Raw genomic sequence first — 18708 nt, forward strand, 5'->3', positions numbered from 1 at the left:
AGGGCCGGAAATAACCCCAGGGCCTGGCCTCCCTGCTTCCAGTGGCTGGTATACCAGCTCAGACCCTCCCTCTGACCCTGGGCCATTCAGTCACGTCAGGCTTTATACCAGGGGTGGTCAACCTGCGGCCCTCCAGATGTCCATGGACTACAATTCCCATGAGCCCCTGCCAGCATTCGCTGGCAGGGGCTCATGGGGATTGTAGTCCATGGACATCTGGAGGGCCGCAGGTTGACCACCCCTGCTTGATACAGTTTTGCATCCCGCCTCCTCCTGGCCTCCGGCGCGCAGGGGGCGCTGTTGCTCGCCGGCGCCGCGGCCGGGCCTGCCCGGCTGGAGGGGCGTGGCGCGGCGCGGCGCGGCGTGGGGGGGCGTGTCCGCGCGTGGGGGGGCGGGTCTTCCGGCGCGACGCCTTCCGGCCTGGCTGCGCCGAGTGCGGCCGCGGAGCGGGTCTGGGATGTCAAGATGGCGGCCTCGGCGGTGTCGCTCTTCCCCGGCGTGCGGCTCCTGACGATCGGCGACGCCAACGGCGAGATCCAGCGGCACCAGGAGCAGCAGGCCCTGCGCCTCGAGGCCCGCACCGGCCCCGACGCCGCCTGCCTCGCCCTCTACAGCCGTGAGTGGCGGCCCCGCTGGGCTGGGCTGGGCTGGGCTGGGCTGGGCGACGCCGACGCCCCCTGCGCCGGCCACACGTGCGACCGAGACCCGGCCTGGGCGGGCGGCCCCTGTGGGCCCCCTTTACCCCCCGGCTTGGGGGGCCGCAGCCTGCTCTGCAAGGCAAAGAGGCCCGGCTTTTGGGGGGGGGCGTGGGGTTCAAGAGCCGGGGTGGATTGCCCACTCCCCCCCCCAACCAGCCGGCTTGGCCCCGTCGCAGTTCTCTCAGAGCTCTCTCGGCCCCACCTGCCTCGCGGGGTGTCAGCGTTATTGTGGTGCTTAAGAGCGGAGGTCTATGCATGGGGAGAAGCTTGATTCCCCGCTTTTCTTCCGCGTGCAGCCTGCTGGGTGACGTTGGGCCAGTCCCAGTTCTTTCAGAGCTCTCCCAGTCCCACCTACCTTCCGGGGTGTCTGTTGTGGGGAAAGGGGTTTGGTAATCTGCTTTGGGACTCCTTTGGGTAGTAAAAAGCGGGGTGTAAACATATCAGCTCTTTTTCTTCTTTTTGTTGTTGTTATGTGCGAAGTCGTGTCCGACCCATCGCGACCCCATGGACAATGATCCTCCAGGCCTTCCTGTCCTCTACCATTCCCTGGAGTCCTTTTAAGTTTCTTCTTTTACGCTAGGCTAATTTCAGGGAAATCAGTACTTTCTCAGGAGGCTTGGTAGGACTCAGGGTCCGGCTTTCGGGTTGAGCACCAGCTTGGTGTGGTGGCTGTGACAGCTTCTCATCTGGAGAACCGGGTTTGATTCCCCAGTTCCTCCCCTTGCAGCCAGCTGGGTGACCTTGGACCATCCACAGTTCTCTTAGAGCTGTTCTTGCAGAGCAGTTCTCTCTGAGCTTTTTCAGCTCCATCTACCTCATAAGGTGTCTATTGAGGGGAGCGGAAGGGAAGGCGATTGTAATGCACTTTGAGACTCCAGTCTGTGAAGAGCAGAGTATAAAAACCAGCTCTTGTTCAAAAGTGGAGACACAATGCCAGGAGAGCAGCTCATTTTTCAAAGCTGACCCTCTCCCCTCCACCCCTTTTAGACCCATCCTATCAATTGGTGATGTGAAAGATAAACCATTTTTTTAAATAACAGCAGAAAGCCTATAGGGATAGAAGAGAAAGCAGGATAGCTTTAAAAAATGAGGCCGGGATATACTAGGAAGTAGGACCATTCTTAAAGGGCCATTGGGATCACAAACTGTTGCAAACTGCTGGAGAAGGGTTTTGGTCTGGAAGGCCAACAGGGGCATTGCTGACAGGTGTACCAAAATGTCTAGCAGAAGTGACCAAACTGGCTCTCCAGATGTCCATGGACTACAATTTCCATGACATTGTAGTCAATGGACATCTGGAGAGCCACAATTTGGTCACCCCCGGTCTGTAAAGTAATTTGCTTTTCTCCGCTCTTTAATCATTGCAGTGGTATTTAGCAAGCCTTTTCTATCTCATAGGCAAATCAGTACCTTTGGGTGTACTTTCTTTAGGAAATATTCCTTCCACTGTTGTAGTAACAATAGTAATCAGGTATAGTAATTGTATAGCATAAAAATCCTTCCCATGCATTATTTGAGCAGTCCTGATCTAGTTCACCAAGTTGTCTTCATATATTGTATATATGATGGGGAAGACTGGCCTGAGTGGTAAATGAAGAGAATTTTCTTTATTTTGCTTTTAAAAAAACTTAAGGCACGATGGGATGTAAGAAATTGTAATGATCTTTTGATTTTAGTGGAATTGGGATTCATGGTTCAGGGCCCTCCGTTTTAGCCATGAGCAAATCTACCAACGGTTTTGTCAACTTGATCAGGCTTGGATCTGTGTGCTCAGGATTAAGCATCATGACTCCAAAGTACAGGATTGCTGCCTTTAGTTTATGGGCAAAAATCCCTGATAGAACAAAGGACAGTGTAGATGAGGGCGCAAGGGGGGCAGGGAGTTGAGGACTTTTTATGCATGGGGAAAAAAGGTAAACTCTTGGAGGAGCCCTTGGGGAGGGGAGAAACCTTGGAATCACTTTCTTTTTTTGAATGCGTGAAATACTTTCAAAAGAAAAGGTGTTACTCAGTCACAACATGAAGTAAGAATACTTTCATATAAGGTAAGAGTTACAGGATGACGATGATCCCTGAGCTGCTTGCCCCAGAGGTAGAATATAATTTCAACCACATGTTTATTTTAAAAATGTGGACAATTTGGGTAGCAATTAATATGCTGCAATGTGTTTAATTACAGCACACGATGAAAGAGTCTAGTGTTTGACATGCCGGTTTTCTTTCTGAGACTGTTTGAGAGCATTCCTGTCCAAATAAGATGCTCACTTAGGTATACCCCAGAATTTGTTCCACTTTTCATTCTTTCCTACTAAAGATTCATGTTCTTTAGTAGCATGGGGCAAAGCAGTTTGCAGTTTTCTCTCAAGTATGAAATATCCTGTGAGTTGGCTTGTAGAAAATAGGCATTTATACTTTAAACATCATAAATACATCAAACCAGTACAATTTTATAACAGCATACTAGAAATTATATAAGGACATTTTATGTTGTGAAATAAATCAAAGAACCTGCAGGAGGCCATCATGTTCCTCCTCTCCTGACAGCCTCTCCCTTTTTGCCTGCTTCCTTCCCCTGCATTAGCTCAGGGGTAGTCAACCTGTGGTCTTCCAGATGTTCATGGACTACAATTCCCATGAGCCCCTGCCAGCAAATGCCACAGGTTGACTACCCCTGCATCAGCCAACCCACCCTTACCTGCCTTAATCTCTGCTTTCCCTCTTACTCTCACCCAGTTGGCTTCTTCCCAGAAACACGGTGTCCTAATTCTGCAGTACCACATGCCAAGCTGGTTGCATAGTGCGGATCCCTCAAGGTAGCCTTCCTCAACTTTTTTACCATTGAGAAACCCCTGGGACATTCTTCAGGCTTCAAGAAACCCCAGTAGTGGTGCAGTTGTACAGAATATGGTTGGGAAGCAGAGCTGTGGACACGTCCACCTGGGGCCCCTCCCCTTTCCACCCCCTCCAGGCCCATCACTGGCCATTTGGGGGGGGCAGGTTGACATAAGCATATATGGTTATATCACCCAATAAATGTTTAACAAATTTTAAAACTATATTAAAACATTAATTAACTCCCACCCATTTGGGAAACCCTTCCAGGGCCATCAGGAAACCCTGGTTGAGAAAGCTTGCCTCAAGGGCTTGCAAGGGGAAACTAACTCTTCCTTTATGAACCCCATTACTCTCACTTCTCCCTGCTCTCCCACCAACTGACCTACCTTTTATCTGTCCCTATCTTAAGCTGCATTTCCTTTCATTTATACCTTGGGTTTTTCCACCAGTGAGAAATGGTAGTGACCGAAATCAGCTTAGATCATTTTTGTGTTGTTGTTTTTTCTCGTTACAACCTTGTGAGGTAGGTTAGGCTGAGAGTGTATATCTGTCTCAGATCCTGAGACTCTAACTACCACACGACATTGGCTTCTTTCAAGTGTAGCTGCTGTTGAGCAGTGGTAAGCAGCGGGTCCTGAGTAAGTGATGCAGTTCAGGTGATAGCAATGAACCCACCCCACCCTGTGGTTGCTGTCAGGCCTGGCTTGCTGCCAGGCCAGTTTGGTGTAGTGGTTAGGAGTGCGGACTTGTAATCTGGCATGCCAGGTTCGATTCTGCGCTCCCCCACATGCAACCAGCTGGGTGACCTTGGGCTCGCCACGGCACTGATAAAACTGTTCTGACCGGGCAGTGATATCAGCGCTCTCTCAGCCTCACCCACCCCACAGGGTGTCTGTTGTGGGGGGAGGAATGGGAAGGCGACTGTAAGCCGCTTTGAGCCTCCTTCGGGTAGGGAAAAGCGGCATATAAGAACCAACTCTTCTTCTTCTTCTTCTTCTTCTATGAGTCCTCCTTTGAAGGTCAAAACTACCCGTCCCATTTCCCTGCCCTTTTCTGACTGAAAATGAAGCTTGAACTCTGGCAGTATTGTTGTGGTTGCCTAGCAACAGCCCTAGTGATCAGTAACGGTATTATAAGCTGCAAGTGCTGCTTCTGTTGTTTGGGGCGTTAACCTATTTTGAAAATGTCATGTACATATCTGGGGCATTTTCAGATTTGTTGGAAGATCTATCTGGATTTAAGCGTTCCCACCTTTGGCAGTGTTGAGAATTTAGATAAAGTTATAAGTTTACATAGAAGAGCATAGAGAGCATTATTCCAATGAATAATGAATATTCCCCAATGAATAATGAATATTCCCCAAACCGTCTCCTCTACCCCCCCCCCCACCAAAATAAGAAATCAAACTTTGTCCCCCTGAAATTTCAGCATTTCTAGGACTTATAGATCTCTGGGCGGTGACAATGGCCATGGAATTCTTGAATTGTTTCCAGTGCACCTTCCTCAAGGAAACCAAAAGTTTGGTGCCTGTGACTCAAGTGGAAGCAAACAAGCAATGGGCGTTGTGAAATGTGTCTGCTGCTCTGAGATGGTTACAGGTCTTGAATGCAACACCGACATCTGTGAGAGGAGGGTGTCTTGTAATTGGCAGCCTTGGAAAGGGTATCCTCCTATAAACAGCTGCTTCGAGTCTTCTGGTTATTGCTTGAATCACCTTCATGTGACTCCCGAGCACTGAAATGTGCTTTTAAGGAGTGCCCCTACCTGATGAAGGCTTTCAGAGGGAGGGAGGTGGACATGGGCGGTTGTGGGAAGAGGCTTGAATGGATGACTTTTGCAGCTGTGGAGTCTTGTAACACGAACATTGTGATATTTATGAGCATATTGATCTCCTTCTCCTGGGCCTGTTGATGGGCTCCTTAGAGCAAATCTAAAAACCTCTGAAGGAGTGCGCCCTGGCTCACAACAGCACATGCTGGATAAATGCTGCCGGTCATTAAGGTGCCACTTGCCTCCTGTTTCAGAAATTAGTGCAACGTCCTTCCTTGGAACTTGTCAAAACATCTTAATTAGCAGGCGAGCCTTTGAGGTAGCTGAAATTCTTCCTCTTGCTGGATACTAAGGGAAAGCAGAACAGGTGAATGGCGAACTTTATCCTCTCCTCCCTTGCTTTGATCTTGTTGAACAGGCACATGTCTGAATGATAAGAAAGCTTCTTCATTCATTTGATGCTCTGCTCCTAATCAAAGTTTTGAGGTTGGTGTTTATAAATTTGTCTGTTTTTAGCTTCCCCTTCCCAGCCAGTGGCTCCTTTCTTTTTCCAGATGTTGTCGTTCCTGAACAAAATCCATCAAGAATGGTGTTTTCTGTTCCATTCAGAATTGCAGATCCCTGACCAAATCTGTTGCTATTATTTATTCAGTCTCAGCCTTGAAGGGGTCCTCCCAAGTGATCTACTCTAAGCACCTGCTAACACAAGAATTACACCTGTAATATTCTGACCAAGTAGGTATCCTGTCAATACCTTAAAATCTCCAGCTGTAGAATATCACAAGGGAGATTTACCCAGTGTGAAACACATCTCACCGTTGGGAAATTCTTCCTCAGATTTAGACAAAACCTCCCTTGCTGTAGTTTATATGAATTGCTTTGAGACCTGCCTGCCAACACAACCGAAAATATATCCACCCTATCCTCTGCATTGAATTGTATGTGGAAGAATTGGTTTTTATACCCCGCCTCTAACTACCCAAAGCAAAGTGGCTTACAATTCCCTTCCCTTCCTCTCCCTTGTGAAGTAGGTGGGGCTGAGAGAGCTCTGGCAGGACTGCTCTGTGAGAACAGCTCTAAGGTAATTGTGACTGGCCCATGGTCACCCAAATCGTTGCCTGTGGAGGCGTAGGGAATCAAACCCAGCTCTTCATTTATGGTCATACAACCCAATAAATGTTTAACCAATTTAAATATAAAAAGTTAATTAACTCCCACAGGTTTGGGAAACCCTTCCAGGGCCGTCAAGAAATTCCAGGGTGTCACAAAACCTTGGTTAAGAAAGCCTGCAGGACACAGTCCTGACGTCAATGGACTTCTGGTCTGAGTCAGGAGTAGGCAGCTTCATTTTCAGATTGTTCTACTCTTTAAAACTGACACTCCGATTGATGCTCATCCTCCTGTCCAGAGCTATAAGAGCTGCATGGATCCTCCATGCCTGTTCCGTCTTTCTTGAAGATCTCCAAGGAAGGAGAGTACTAGTTGTGTTAAACAGAAGCAAAAAGGTCTCATCTGTGCCTTTCTATAATACTGCAATATAAACGTTGCTTCCCTGGGAATCTGCTGAAGGATATTGCTTGTGTTCTTTGCAATGTTGAATTTTGTATCCTCCCAGATCTGCAGTCAGGGCTGGTGGGGCTGGGGACCCCTCCTCCCATCCCCCCAAAACCTTTATTTCTGAGCTCCAGAGAATCTTCAGGAATGGCAAAAACTGGTAAAAATCTGGCAAGGGGGAAGAATCAACAGGAAGTGCCACTACTCTGGCTATGAATCCCCCCCCCCCGCTATCTAACTGGTACCATTCCATTTGGAGTTGAAAGCCATTATTATGGGTTCTCTCCTCGGCTGCCAACAAGAACTGCTCCCTGCCCTCCTCCAAGGGACAGACTTCCAAAGACTTCAAGAGACTTAGAACAGCCATCTTTCCTGTTCATCCTAAAAAGTAATTGTTCTTTCCTGCCATCCTCATGGCTCTTCCTAGCACAAGTTTGGCTTACTGTTCTCCCACCAGCTTCCCTCTGTCAGTTGTGTGACCTTTTAGGATGACTTGCTCTGGGAGAGCCAGGAGTGCTTGGAGGAAGAACACAGTAATATCAGAGTGCAAATTATTTTCTGTGTTTTGTCTAGTTTACTGCTGCATCCTCCTCTTGTGACATGCTCCTTGCGTGTCCAGTGCTCTGGTGAAGCCCAGCCTGCATCTCCTCCCCTGTCCCCTTTTCTTCCTGCTGGCCCTTGGGCAGCCCATTATGGTGTAGTGCAGCCATTCTTGACTTTTTTTGCTCTTGAGAAGCCCTTGAACATTCTTTGGGCTTCCAGAAATCCCAGAAGTGTCATGATGCTGCAGAATATGGTTGGAAAACAGCTGTGTACATGCCCACTCAAGGACCCTCCCCTTCTCACCCCCTCCTGGCCCATCGTTGGCCATTTTGGAAGGGATGGGTGGGTCGATGTGACCACATACGGTCATATAACCCAATAAAATAATTAACTCCCACTCCTTTGGGAAACCCTTCCAGGGCCCTCAAGAAGGCTCAGGGTTTCATGAAAGCCTGGTTGAGAGAGCCTGGTGTAGTGGTTAAGATCAGCAGTCTTTAGTTTGAAGAACTGGGTTTGGTCCCCCACTCCTCCATGCAACATCTGCTGGTGGCTGTGGGCCAGTCACGGTTCTTTAGGAATGCTCTGAACCCCACAGATCTCACAGGGTGTCCGTCATGGGGAGAAGAAGGGTATGCAATTGTAAGTCGCTTTGAATCTCCTTGGGGTAGAGAAAAGTAGGGTATAAGGCCCTCCTTGGTTGTTCTCTTCGGGCTGTGCTGAATTAGCAATGCTGACGCCACAGGCTGCCAAGGACAATGTTTCTCTGCTCACGCCTTCATGTTCCAGCAGGACTTTCTTTTTTGGAACATGTGACTTTGTGCACGGGGATGACGTTTGGTGGGGGATTCTGGACGTTAAATGCTCAGCGAAGGCCTGGGTCAAGAGCGTGTTGTGGACAAGGTCCCAGCGGCTAAGGGCAGTCATCCTAACCATCTTGCTTGAATGTTACTTGGCTTTTAAGGGGCGTTTTCCCCTGGGGAGTTTTCTGTGTCTTGTCTCTTTCTCTAAACTTGTATCGGTTTGTATCCAGCTCTTCTACCCACTTCCCTCTCAGCTTCCGGACCCCCAAGACTGATCAATCATTCAAAATATTCCTCTTCTCAGTCCTTTTCATACCAGTTGACAACACTGGCTTGCACCCGGGTGATACTATACAACCCTGCATTCTTGACTTACTCCTTAATTTTTCTCTTGCCCTTCCTGTGTGCTTTGATCCAGGGCTGTATTTTGGTGTTGGTCATTGCAAAATCCCACCCATCTCTTTCGGTTCCTTCAGGGTTCTTCTTTAATTCTTGTAACCGTCTTCTCTCTTGCCTACATCAACCTTTTCATCTTTCCACCAATGGTTCAAAGTAGTATCCAACTCTCTTCTTGCTTCTTGCTTCATCACTTCTAGAATTCTCCTTCCCTCTCCCTCTGCGTGGAGTACAAGCTCTTAAAGTTTTCTCTTACAATCCCCACTTTTCGTGAGGCCTTCATTCTCCTGTCCCAATAGTAAGTCAGTTTTAATTCACTCCCATTTTCCAATCCTTTGCTGCTGTTGTCTCCTCTTCCTCTGCTTCCCGCATTAAATTACGTTGATGGTCGATTCGTCATCTGTCAGAAAAACAAGACTTAACTAAATGTATTATCAAAACAGCAAAAGCAAGACATCCAGTAATCTTAAAACTCTAAACCGAGTCACCGTACTTTAACAAATATGGACAAATACAATGAACGCCTTTGTCAGTAATTATCCTTCTGTCCCAAAGGGCTCTCCCTTGCTGCCCTTTTGAAAAACTCCACATCGCGGTCCCATTGAGTGGCTGTGGCTGGGAAACCCGGCTCTGCATTTCATGCTCTCATACACCTGTTGAAGGTAGATAGCTCTGCTCCCCAAAGGAGGCAGGGCACATTTGTCTTACTGCAATAAGCAATGGGATGCCTTCACACCTCTTCTGATGCACCTCAGAAAACAACGACTGGATCAGAAGCAATTCAGCCCCTTAAAACCTCAGTCACTGCTGTATCTTTCTAGTACGTTTGAACTGTTGTGTGTTGCTACCATATCTTCCTGAAGCCGTGTTGTCATCTGCTTCATTTCCTCCTAGCCTGCTTTTCTCACTGACCCAAAATGGATTAATAAGTGCATGCCCTCCGGTCACAGCAGAGTCATGGGAACCCCAGGGGTGGGGGGTGGGGGTTCAGGGGGGCGAAAGGGGACAGTAGAGGTTGACTGTTGCCTTCCTCTAAATAGCAGCCCTGGCCTTCCCTGGTGGTCTCCTGTCCAAATAGTAACTATGGCTGACCCTGTTTCGCTTCCAAGCTCTAGGACTAGGATGCGTGACCAAGGTGGATTCATCGGCTAAAAGCGTAATAAAACCCAGCATTATCTATACAGCCATTCATACGATGCAATAAGACAAGGTTATGAAATTGAAGAAAACGCAGTAAAAACAGTATAAATAGGTACAATAAAAACTGTAATAAAGCTGGCTTGCAGAGTGAGAGTTTCACGCCCCAGTGACACTTTTGTTGGCAGAATGCACAAAGATGTCGTACAAACTTGTCCTCTTGGGTGCCGCCCCCTGTGCATGAGTCTGTTCCCAGCTGGTTGCTACTTAGAGGTTACTTTCTGAGAATAAAAGAGCATCGGGGGTACAAAACAGCCTCAGAGAGCTATATGCTCTTTTTTCTTTTACTCCATTTAATATATGGAGGTAAGAATATACCCCATAAGTTTTTAAAAAATCAACATCTAAGGTGGCTTTTCTCTACTTTTTTGCCATTGAGAAACCCCTGAAACATTGCTCAGGATTTGAGAAACCCCAGAAGTGGTGTGATTGTGCAGAATATGGTTGGGAAGCAGAGCTGTGTCCATGCCCATCTGGGCCCCCTTCCCTTTGCAGGCCATCATTGACCATTTTGGAAAGTGGGGGAGTCAAGATGACCATATATTGTCATATCACATATTTGTATTTGTATACCACCGCTCTCAAATGTCTTGCGGCGGTTTACAAAATCCATAAGCACAATAAAATCCCCTAAAATCACCCATTAAATGTTTAACAAATTTTAACAAATTTTAAATATACATAAAAAATCAGTTGACTCCCACCCATTTGGGAAACCCTTCCTGGGCCATCAAGAAACCCTGGGTTTTTGCAAAACCCCATTTGAGAAACTGGGAACCAGTTTTAGGAGTTATGAAAATATGACCTGTTCTAAGAAGTTATGGAGTATTTAGCCCAGGGGTAGTCAAACTGTGGCCCTACAGATGTCCATGGACTACAATTCCCATGAGCCCCTGCCAGCATTCACTGTAGTCCATGGATATCTGGAGGGCCGCAGCTTGACTCCCCCTGATTTAGCCCATTACAGAGAGGTGTTTTGGGGTAGTGAGCCCACCCCTCAGATTATTAAAAATAGAAATGGTTGAGTTTAGATATTTTCCTTCAAAATCATAAAATTCTGTTTCTAATAGGTCAAAACGCAGGCGTGAAGCAACTAAAATTATAGCTTTGTAAAGGTAACCAGTGAGCAAAAGGGGGGAAGTAAATCTAGCTAGAGCAACATTCTGCCTAACGTCCCAATTTGCTTTCATAGCTTTGACCTTACTGTCGACTGTGAATCTCAGTGACAAGCAAAAACTGTCTTTATGGGGATTTTTCTATTTTAGAAATTTGGCTCGATGTTGAAATATTTTGCAAATGGACGGATGTGATTGTTTTTTTACAGCATTGTGTATTCCTGTTGAAGATGTGGTATTTATTTGTTTACTTCCATTCCTACCCTGCCTTTCTCCCTAACAAGGCCTAAAAGCGCCTTACATCCTTTTCCTCTCCCCCACCAAAGCAGGTTAGTCTGAATGACTTGAGATTAAGCAAAACCTTGTTTTCAAGAAGCATTTCACTCATTCCGAAAGAGTAAACCGTTCACAGGAGGATTACTTGGGGGGGGGGGAGGGTAGTGCTTGCTAAAACTTCCTAATTTTTCCATCAGCAAAAAGGGGAGGGGGGAGTGCTCAGAGGGAAAAATAGGAGGGACCCCTCCCATTCTGGGTTTTTTTTTTTTTGATCCTTTGCATCTAATTCCAGCAAGGGAATGTCAAGACAAGCCTTCCTCCAGACTCTGTTATCAAAAGCCACACCAGGAGTATTCTCAAAACGGAATTGGGGAAGCACTAAAAATTCCAACCATAATGGATTTATGGCCGTACTGTATCAAAAGTGCAATGGATGATCAGGGCCAGCACTTGACACTTGCAGGACTTTGGCCATGCAAAACCCCAGAAAGATCTCTCCTGTCAATGGAATGCCAAGGCATTCTTAAAACAAGAGGCAATGTTTTTACTGTTCTACTTGCATTGCAATTCAATACCGTTCTTGGCCTCTGGATTTAAAAGTGATCCAAGGGGCTGCATCCCTAGCTAACCAGTTGCTGCTATTTGGGTTTTTTATGGGATCAGTTATTTCACAAGTTTATGGCACTATCACTTCAGATTTCATTTCTAAATGTGAAGAAGACTCCTGTTGGCCGACTGGTATTCTCAGGTGGCTGAGATTGGTGACGTTCGGATGAGGGGCCCTAAAGTTTTTTAAAGCACCAGACCAGCAGTCTGACTCATTGTAAGGTGGCTCCTTGTATCCGTAGAAGACGGGCACAGTTTAGGGACTCTTGCCCTCCAATTAGCCTCTCTGTGTTGTGGGTGGGTCCTAGAAAAGAAGGGGTTAAGGGAGGGGAGGGAGTACCATGCCTTAGTGGCCACCCTCCAAAGCTGCCATTTTCTCTGCTGCTTTCTTAGGATTCCAGCTGAAGGAGGTTTTTAATGTTATATCTTGGGATTTTTAATGGAATAGCACCTACTCCAACGTCGGGCATGAATGGCTAAGGTTGCAAAGTTTAGACGTTGCCAGATAACCTGTGCAGGTGTGTACCTGTACTGTAGCCTTTTCCAACTTTTTTTTACTGTTGAGAAACCCCTGAAACATTCTTCAGCCTCTAAGAAACCCCCAGAAGTGGCGCGATCGGGCAGAATATGGTTGGGAAGCTGAGCTGTGGAAGGTCCCCTTCCTTTTCTCCATGCCCATCATCGGCCACTTGGGGAGGTAAAATATATATATATTTTTGGAGGTTAAATGTTTTTTATATCTCCATCTACATTTGGGGAGGGGTGGGTTGACACGACCATATATGTCCCTATCACCCAATACTTGTTTAACACATTTTTAAAAAATATAAAAAGGGATTAACTGCCAGCCATTCAGGAGACCCTTCCAGGGCCATCAAGAAACGGCAGGGTTTCGCAGAGCCCTGGTTGAGAGAGCCTGCTGCTCTGGGCAGCTGAGGTGCTCTTATTCCTGTCTTTGCAGACCAGACCAGACCGTGCCATGATGCGATAAAAATGGGCAAACTGCCACGTACCGTGGCCGGATTGGTGGCCCTACTGTCCCCCTGCTGCTACGGTTATTGCAAGCGTGGCACTCAGTCTTTCCTCATTCTTTGCCGCCGGCCTGAGGGGGCAGGCACCCACTTGCCTGGCAGGAAATAGCGCTCCTTAACATTTGAGTAGAGGTCAGTCATTTTTAAACTGTCGCAATTAATTTGAAGCTCATGGTGGTTTTAACATTCACATCTTGCTTCTAGACTGTTAACTATGATGATGACGTACGCGTCTGAAGGAAGCGTCCAATTTTTGCCGGTGTTCAATACACATAGTGTGTGACATTTTTATGTAACATTTCTCTGCCCTTTTGTTTTGTATTTTGGTGGGGGTGGCCTGGTTGCATAGTATTTATTAATATGACGAAGTAAACACACGAACAAATGCATGCATGGGCAGTCAGCAGTTATGAAAGTAAAAGCAAATTTTTATTAAATTAAAAAGTTAGGTTGCCCATTGCTGATGGGCAGGTTTAGTCTAGTGTCAAGAGGGGGAGAGGCACGTACCTGCAACTGGCTGTCCTGTTAGGGATTTGCCTATCCTTGGAAATTCAGTTTTGTTTCTGGTATGCCTGGCTCAGCTTGTGAGGTTTGTGACATGGTAGAACTTCACTCCCCCGGTGTCTAGAGACACCAGGCTTGCAGGAGAGCTCTGGCTGTGTCTCTTCTACCTTCCCTCCACATTCAATGAGGATTAGATCCACAGCGTTCGAGTTATGGCCTACCAAAGAAGACGGTTCCAGGAAAGCGCTTTCTGGGGAAACAATAGGTGACCGGTGATCATTTTAATAGTCTCAGGTTCAGGAATATGTAGAATGGATTCTGTGCAATCTAAAGACATCAGAGTTGCAGAAGACCTTCTTGGATGCCCTGTACATTCTACCTTCCCCATTGCTTTGAAATTCAGTAAATATTTAGATTGACTGGAGACTGTCTAGAAATGTATCCATTCATGAGCTGCCACAAACTTCACTTGGGCAACAACAAACTGACCAAAATTCATTTGAGTTGGTTCATGTCCATCCCTAGTTTTGTTGGAGAGAGCTAGGAGAAGAGGCTTAGATCCAGTGGTAATGTCTGAGGATGGAAGGGGTCCTAGTCTGCAGAGCGTGACTTCTTCACCCCCTCTTTCTGCTTTTGGGGGACCATACCCCTAGCAACAATGTGGCGGGGGGGGGGGAGAGGAGTCAGAGGTCAGCAGCAGGAGAGCAGAATCGGTGAAATTGCTGACTCCCTTCCGTCCATCAAAGTTCTCTGGTGGAGATAAGTGAGAAACTGCTCCTTGTGAACTTAGAGACTAATATTGAAACTTAAGCCAGGCAGCAGACAGTGAAAAAGAAAACGGGGCATCTGAACAGTGCTGAGACGTCTTGGGAACAAAACCTGACACTCCGGCTTGTCAGAAGTAACTGTCGGTCAGCCTTTCTGCTTCAAGGCAGTCGTTCGGACTTCCTCAGCTGTCATGGGGTAGATGGGATTGCCCAGAGAGCTGTAGGTGCTGTTAAGGGAGCAAAGCACATGGCCCATCCCTCAATGGCATTACCTGAGAAGAACCTGAGGACCGGAGGGGCAGTCCCCGGGGCGGCAAACAATCGAGTAATTAAAGCAGATGTTGAATACATGCCAATGCAGATAGAGATGCGCTGATAAAAACACAGAAGTGTACACGTGGAGGGGGATCAGCAAGGAATGGCCGAACAAAACAGGGAAATTTTTGCTTGCTTGTGGAAGATGACGACAGAAGCTTAATCCCAAGACATTGGCTTTAGGATTGTGGCCTTAATGCAACTCTTTTGTTGTTTGGTTCGTAACGTAAACCAGAAATCGAGCTTGGCCAGAAAGCTGAACTGAAAGCGTGCTGCTGGAAGGTTGCATTCCACCCCAGCCAATCTCTCCTTTGGCTCTGTGGCGCCAGCCCTTCCCTGAGATCTGGGGGCTGGGGGCTGGGGGAGGGCAGCGCAGGTGCCCAGCTGAAAGAAGTCATCCACTGGAAGGATGCTGACCTCTGAGGGCACGAGGAGGGGGGATAGGCAGCTCAGCTGGTGGACCCCACTCTGCTCCGGCGGCCCCTTCGGATCTCTTTGAATCCCCCCTCCCCAGCATCCAGCCCTTTGTGCCGGGCACTCGGACGCTCAGGGCACATCTGCTGCTCTTTTATCGCGCACAAAGGACTCGGAGGCCTAGCTTGACAGCCTAATTAATGTGCATGGGAGACGGTTTGCGCTGAGGCGCTTTCAAAAGGCAGCGTCTTGAAAGGGCCCAGCGCTCTTTTCTAAGTCTTGAATTGTGCTCTTTACGAGGCCCGAGAGAGAGTGTGTCTGAACCCCTTCCTAGTTATGGGGCCAGGCCTCGTCCCTCCAGCCCCATTCCCTCTGAGGCATTCTTCGTGTCCTGTCATGGCCGCTCGCGCCTTCCGGAGACAAAGCCCCATTGTGGAGATGTTCTCTCATAAAATGACTTCCCCCGAGCTCATGGACTTGTCGCTGACCCTTCCTTGAACCGGCAGGCCTTTGGTTGGAGAACAAGGAGGTTGCTGGGGGGAGTTCTGGGATCCGTGACTCCATCAACCACGTCCCACTTTCACGACACGTCGACCCGGTCTTGCCCCATGGCTCATTCCACTGGAAGGGCTATGGAGACTAATGGAGTCTGAGTTGAGGCTCCGTGGCGAACTGTGCTACACCCATATTCATCATTCATTTAATGGGATTCGTTGTTGTGACCCGCCTCGAGCCTGTTGGGAGAGGCGGGAAATAAATAAAATAATAATAATAATAATAATAATAATAATAATACTGTGTACAGCAGGGGTAGTCAAACTGCGGCCCTCCAGATGTCCATGGCCTACAATTCCCATGAGCCCTTGCCAGGTGGCACGGGCTCATGGGAATTGTAGGCCATGGAGGGCCGCAGTTTGACTACTGCTGTACAGAATCAACATTAACACGGGGAGCATATAAAGACCAAAAATAGATGCGTTTCAACCCCTAAGGGGTCTTCCTCAGTGGTTAACTACATTTCAATGCAGTCATACTGAATGATACAGTACCAGGGCTTGCTGGGTGGTAAGAAAATAAATCTGGAAAGTGAATCTCCCACTCTTATGTACTCAAGAATCTGGAGCCCCCACGGAGAAATAGTGTTCAAAAGCCGCCCCTCTCAGAGCCGCCCGGCTCTCGTTCCAGTTGAATCCTCATCTTAAGCAGAAGAAGAAGAGCGGTGTCCAAGACAAGCCAGTTGGAGTTTCACTTTCTAGACTTTCTACCACCCAGCAAGTCCTAAATATCCATACTGCTTGACCCCATTAGGGGTTGGAATGCATCTGGGTTTTGGTCCTTAGATGATCCCTGAATTAACGTTGGGGCTGTACTACACAGTGTATAGGACAGAGATATTATCAGTGTTCTTCACTTTTATCATGTGCATGAAATTATAATAAATATATATATCTATTTGGATTTTAAACTCTTTTTTTGTTTAGTTTTGTTTTTTGCGCCTCAACCTTTGGCTTTCTAACCCTTTACTGAAAAACACACTCCCTCTGTGGGGCTGCCTGATCCTGACTCAGATCCTTGGTCTGTCAAAGCCAGTTGTGTCAACTCAGACTGGGCCTTTCCCATCCCCTAGTGCCAGGTCTACCTTCTGCAGGCCAAGCAGGTGCTCTGCCACTGACCCACAGCCCCTCCCACTCCTGCTTTGGGGGCAGCACACAACCACACAGCCAATCCCCCTCCCCCCCCCCCAATCCAGCCCTGTCCATTTGCTTAACTTGGCAGGTGCCAGGGAAGATATCGGGGGCACCACGTTGGGGGACCCCTGGTTTAAATGTTTTCAGCGACATAGAAATGAAGCCTTCCCGCTTTAATTGCACGCTCAGCTCATTGTGTCAGTCCCTAACAGCAGATGCAGCGGCTGGCAAAGGTGAAAGAGAAAAAGGCGCTTAATGGATTCCCCTACGTGAGTCCGACAAAGCTTTGGTCTGTGCTGGAATCCCGCTTACGGAGTCACAGCCACGCCGAAAGCTTCCAGAGGCTTCCTTAAACGCCGGCGGTCCAGCGTGATCATGAGCTTTCGGTGCCTCCTGACTCAGAGGCCTTCATTTGCCTCCTTCTCGCTGCTCTTCCCTGGTTTACGGGTTTGTTAATTGCAGGCTTAGGCGATGGAAGTGGCAGAAGGAAGCTCCGGAAAGCCTGAATTACTAAGCAGGCTAAAGGTTCGGCCACAGAGGGCAAGGCCTGAGGGGAAAAGAGGGAAAGCCATTTTCCTTTGCATGGCATTTGACATGGCCCTTCATTCCTCAGGAGCCTGTAAACTCAAGTATCTGATCAAGCTAGCTTGGTGTTGTGGTTAGGAGCGCAGTGAGCCGGGTTTGATTCCCCTCTCCTCCTCATGCAGCCAGCTTGGGCTTGCCTCAGTACTGAGAAAGTGGTTCTCACCAAGCAGTAACATCAGAGCTCTCTCAGCCTCACCCACCCCACAGGGTGTCTGTTGTGGGGAGAGGAAAGGGAAGGCGACTGGAAGCCACTTTGAGGCTCCTTCAGGTAGAGAAAGTGGCCTATAAGAACCAACTCTTCTTCAGTAATCTCAGGGCTCTCTCAGCCTCACCCACCTCACAGGGATGTCTGTTGTGCGAAGAGGAAAGCGGAGGCCGTTTTGAGACTCCTTTGGATGGAGAAAAGCAGCATACAAGAATCAACTCTTCTTCTTCTGTTCTGACTGAGCAGTAATATCAGAGCTCTCTCAGCCTCACCTGCCTTCCAGGGTGTCTGTTACAGGGAGATGAAAAAGAAGGCCATTGTAAGCTGCTTTGAGACTCCTTCAGGTAGAGAAAAGCGGCAAATTTGAACCAACTCTTCTTTTCTGACTGAGCAGAAATATCAGGGCTCTCAGCCCCACTTTCCTCACAGGGTGTCTGTTGTGGGGAGATTAAAGGGACAGTGATTGGAAGCCGCTTTGAGACTACTTCAGGTAGAGAAAAGTGGCATCTGAGAGCCAACTCTTCTTCTTCTGGTATAATACGGCAATGCAGAGCCAGGCAAATCTAGATTTCTCACTGCGTCTCCCTGTGCGATCTTCCCTAGATCCCTCTGTACTACCATCTCCACCTTTCCTGCCCCCGAATTGGTGGTTGTGGACACCAAGGCACCTATCAAGTGTTTTTAGAGAGTGGGTTTGGCCAGGTGGGGCTTTTGCCCCTTAAGCCTTCTGGCTGCTAGAGATTTGATTGGCCTTCTGCGTGGGGCTGCCTTCAAAGACATCCTGTGGCCTGCAGGTTGTGGCAGCCCATCGGAGCCAGATCAGTTTGAGCACTTATTCTGGAGCCACTGCTATTAACCAGCTGTTTGCTTCTCGCTTCCCTTTAAAGCTGGGGTAGTCAACCTGTGGTCCTCCAAATGTTCATGGACTACAATTCTCATGAGCCCCTTCTTAAAAGTTGTATGTTCCTCCATTGCTTAGACTCAGTCTGGTTTTCAGTCCCAGTGTTCCATCTTTGGAATGGCCTTCTTGAGGAGTATCTCAGAGCACTTCTTGGTCTCTGATCTCAGTGATGCAAGCCCACCTTCTTCCAGAGGGCCTTTAGCTTGAGGCAGCTGTTAAATATGTCGTAGAGCTGGTCGAGTGTGTTAAGGACAGAGCCTTGCTTGCCATGCTGGCATCTTCTCATCCATGTATGTCAGGAGTAAAGTGGAGTAAGAACATAATGTAAGAGAAGCCTTGCTGGATCAGACCAGAGACCTATCCCATCCAACCCAGTGGTCAAAACCCTTGTGTCATCAGGAAGTCCAACATTGAGGCCAGATCTCCACAAGCTCTCTCCCTGTGGCCCCCCAAGAGCAAGATCTCAGTGCATCAGTGCCCCAGACAGAACGTTTCATCAGGGTGGCCA

At 48.0% G+C, this 18708-nt stretch overlaps 1 protein-coding gene across 3 annotated transcripts in view; it reads left to right on the top strand.

Annotated features, from left to right (window-relative positions):
* The first annotated feature begins 394 nt into the window (after positions 1–394).
* Positions 395–18708, top strand: part of CARM1 (coactivator associated arginine methyltransferase 1) — a 58997-nt gene continuing 40683 nt past the window's right edge. For 2 of the 3 annotated variants that reach the window (XM_077346270.1, XM_077346271.1), the window contains exon 1: positions 396–616. In XM_077346270.1, the coding sequence (XP_077202385.1) occupies positions 466–616 (151 nt within the window). In that variant the 5' untranslated portion in view covers positions 396–465. Of the gene's footprint in view, positions 617–18708 lie in introns of all 3 variants that reach the window. The other variant, XM_077346269.1, reaches the window with a different exon arrangement.

Source organism: Paroedura picta, chromosome 7, assembly GCF_049243985.1.
Source record: "Paroedura picta isolate Pp20150507F chromosome 7, Ppicta_v3.0, whole genome shotgun sequence".
NCBI classification, from domain to species: Eukaryota; Metazoa; Chordata; class Lepidosauria; order Squamata; family Gekkonidae; genus Paroedura; species Paroedura picta.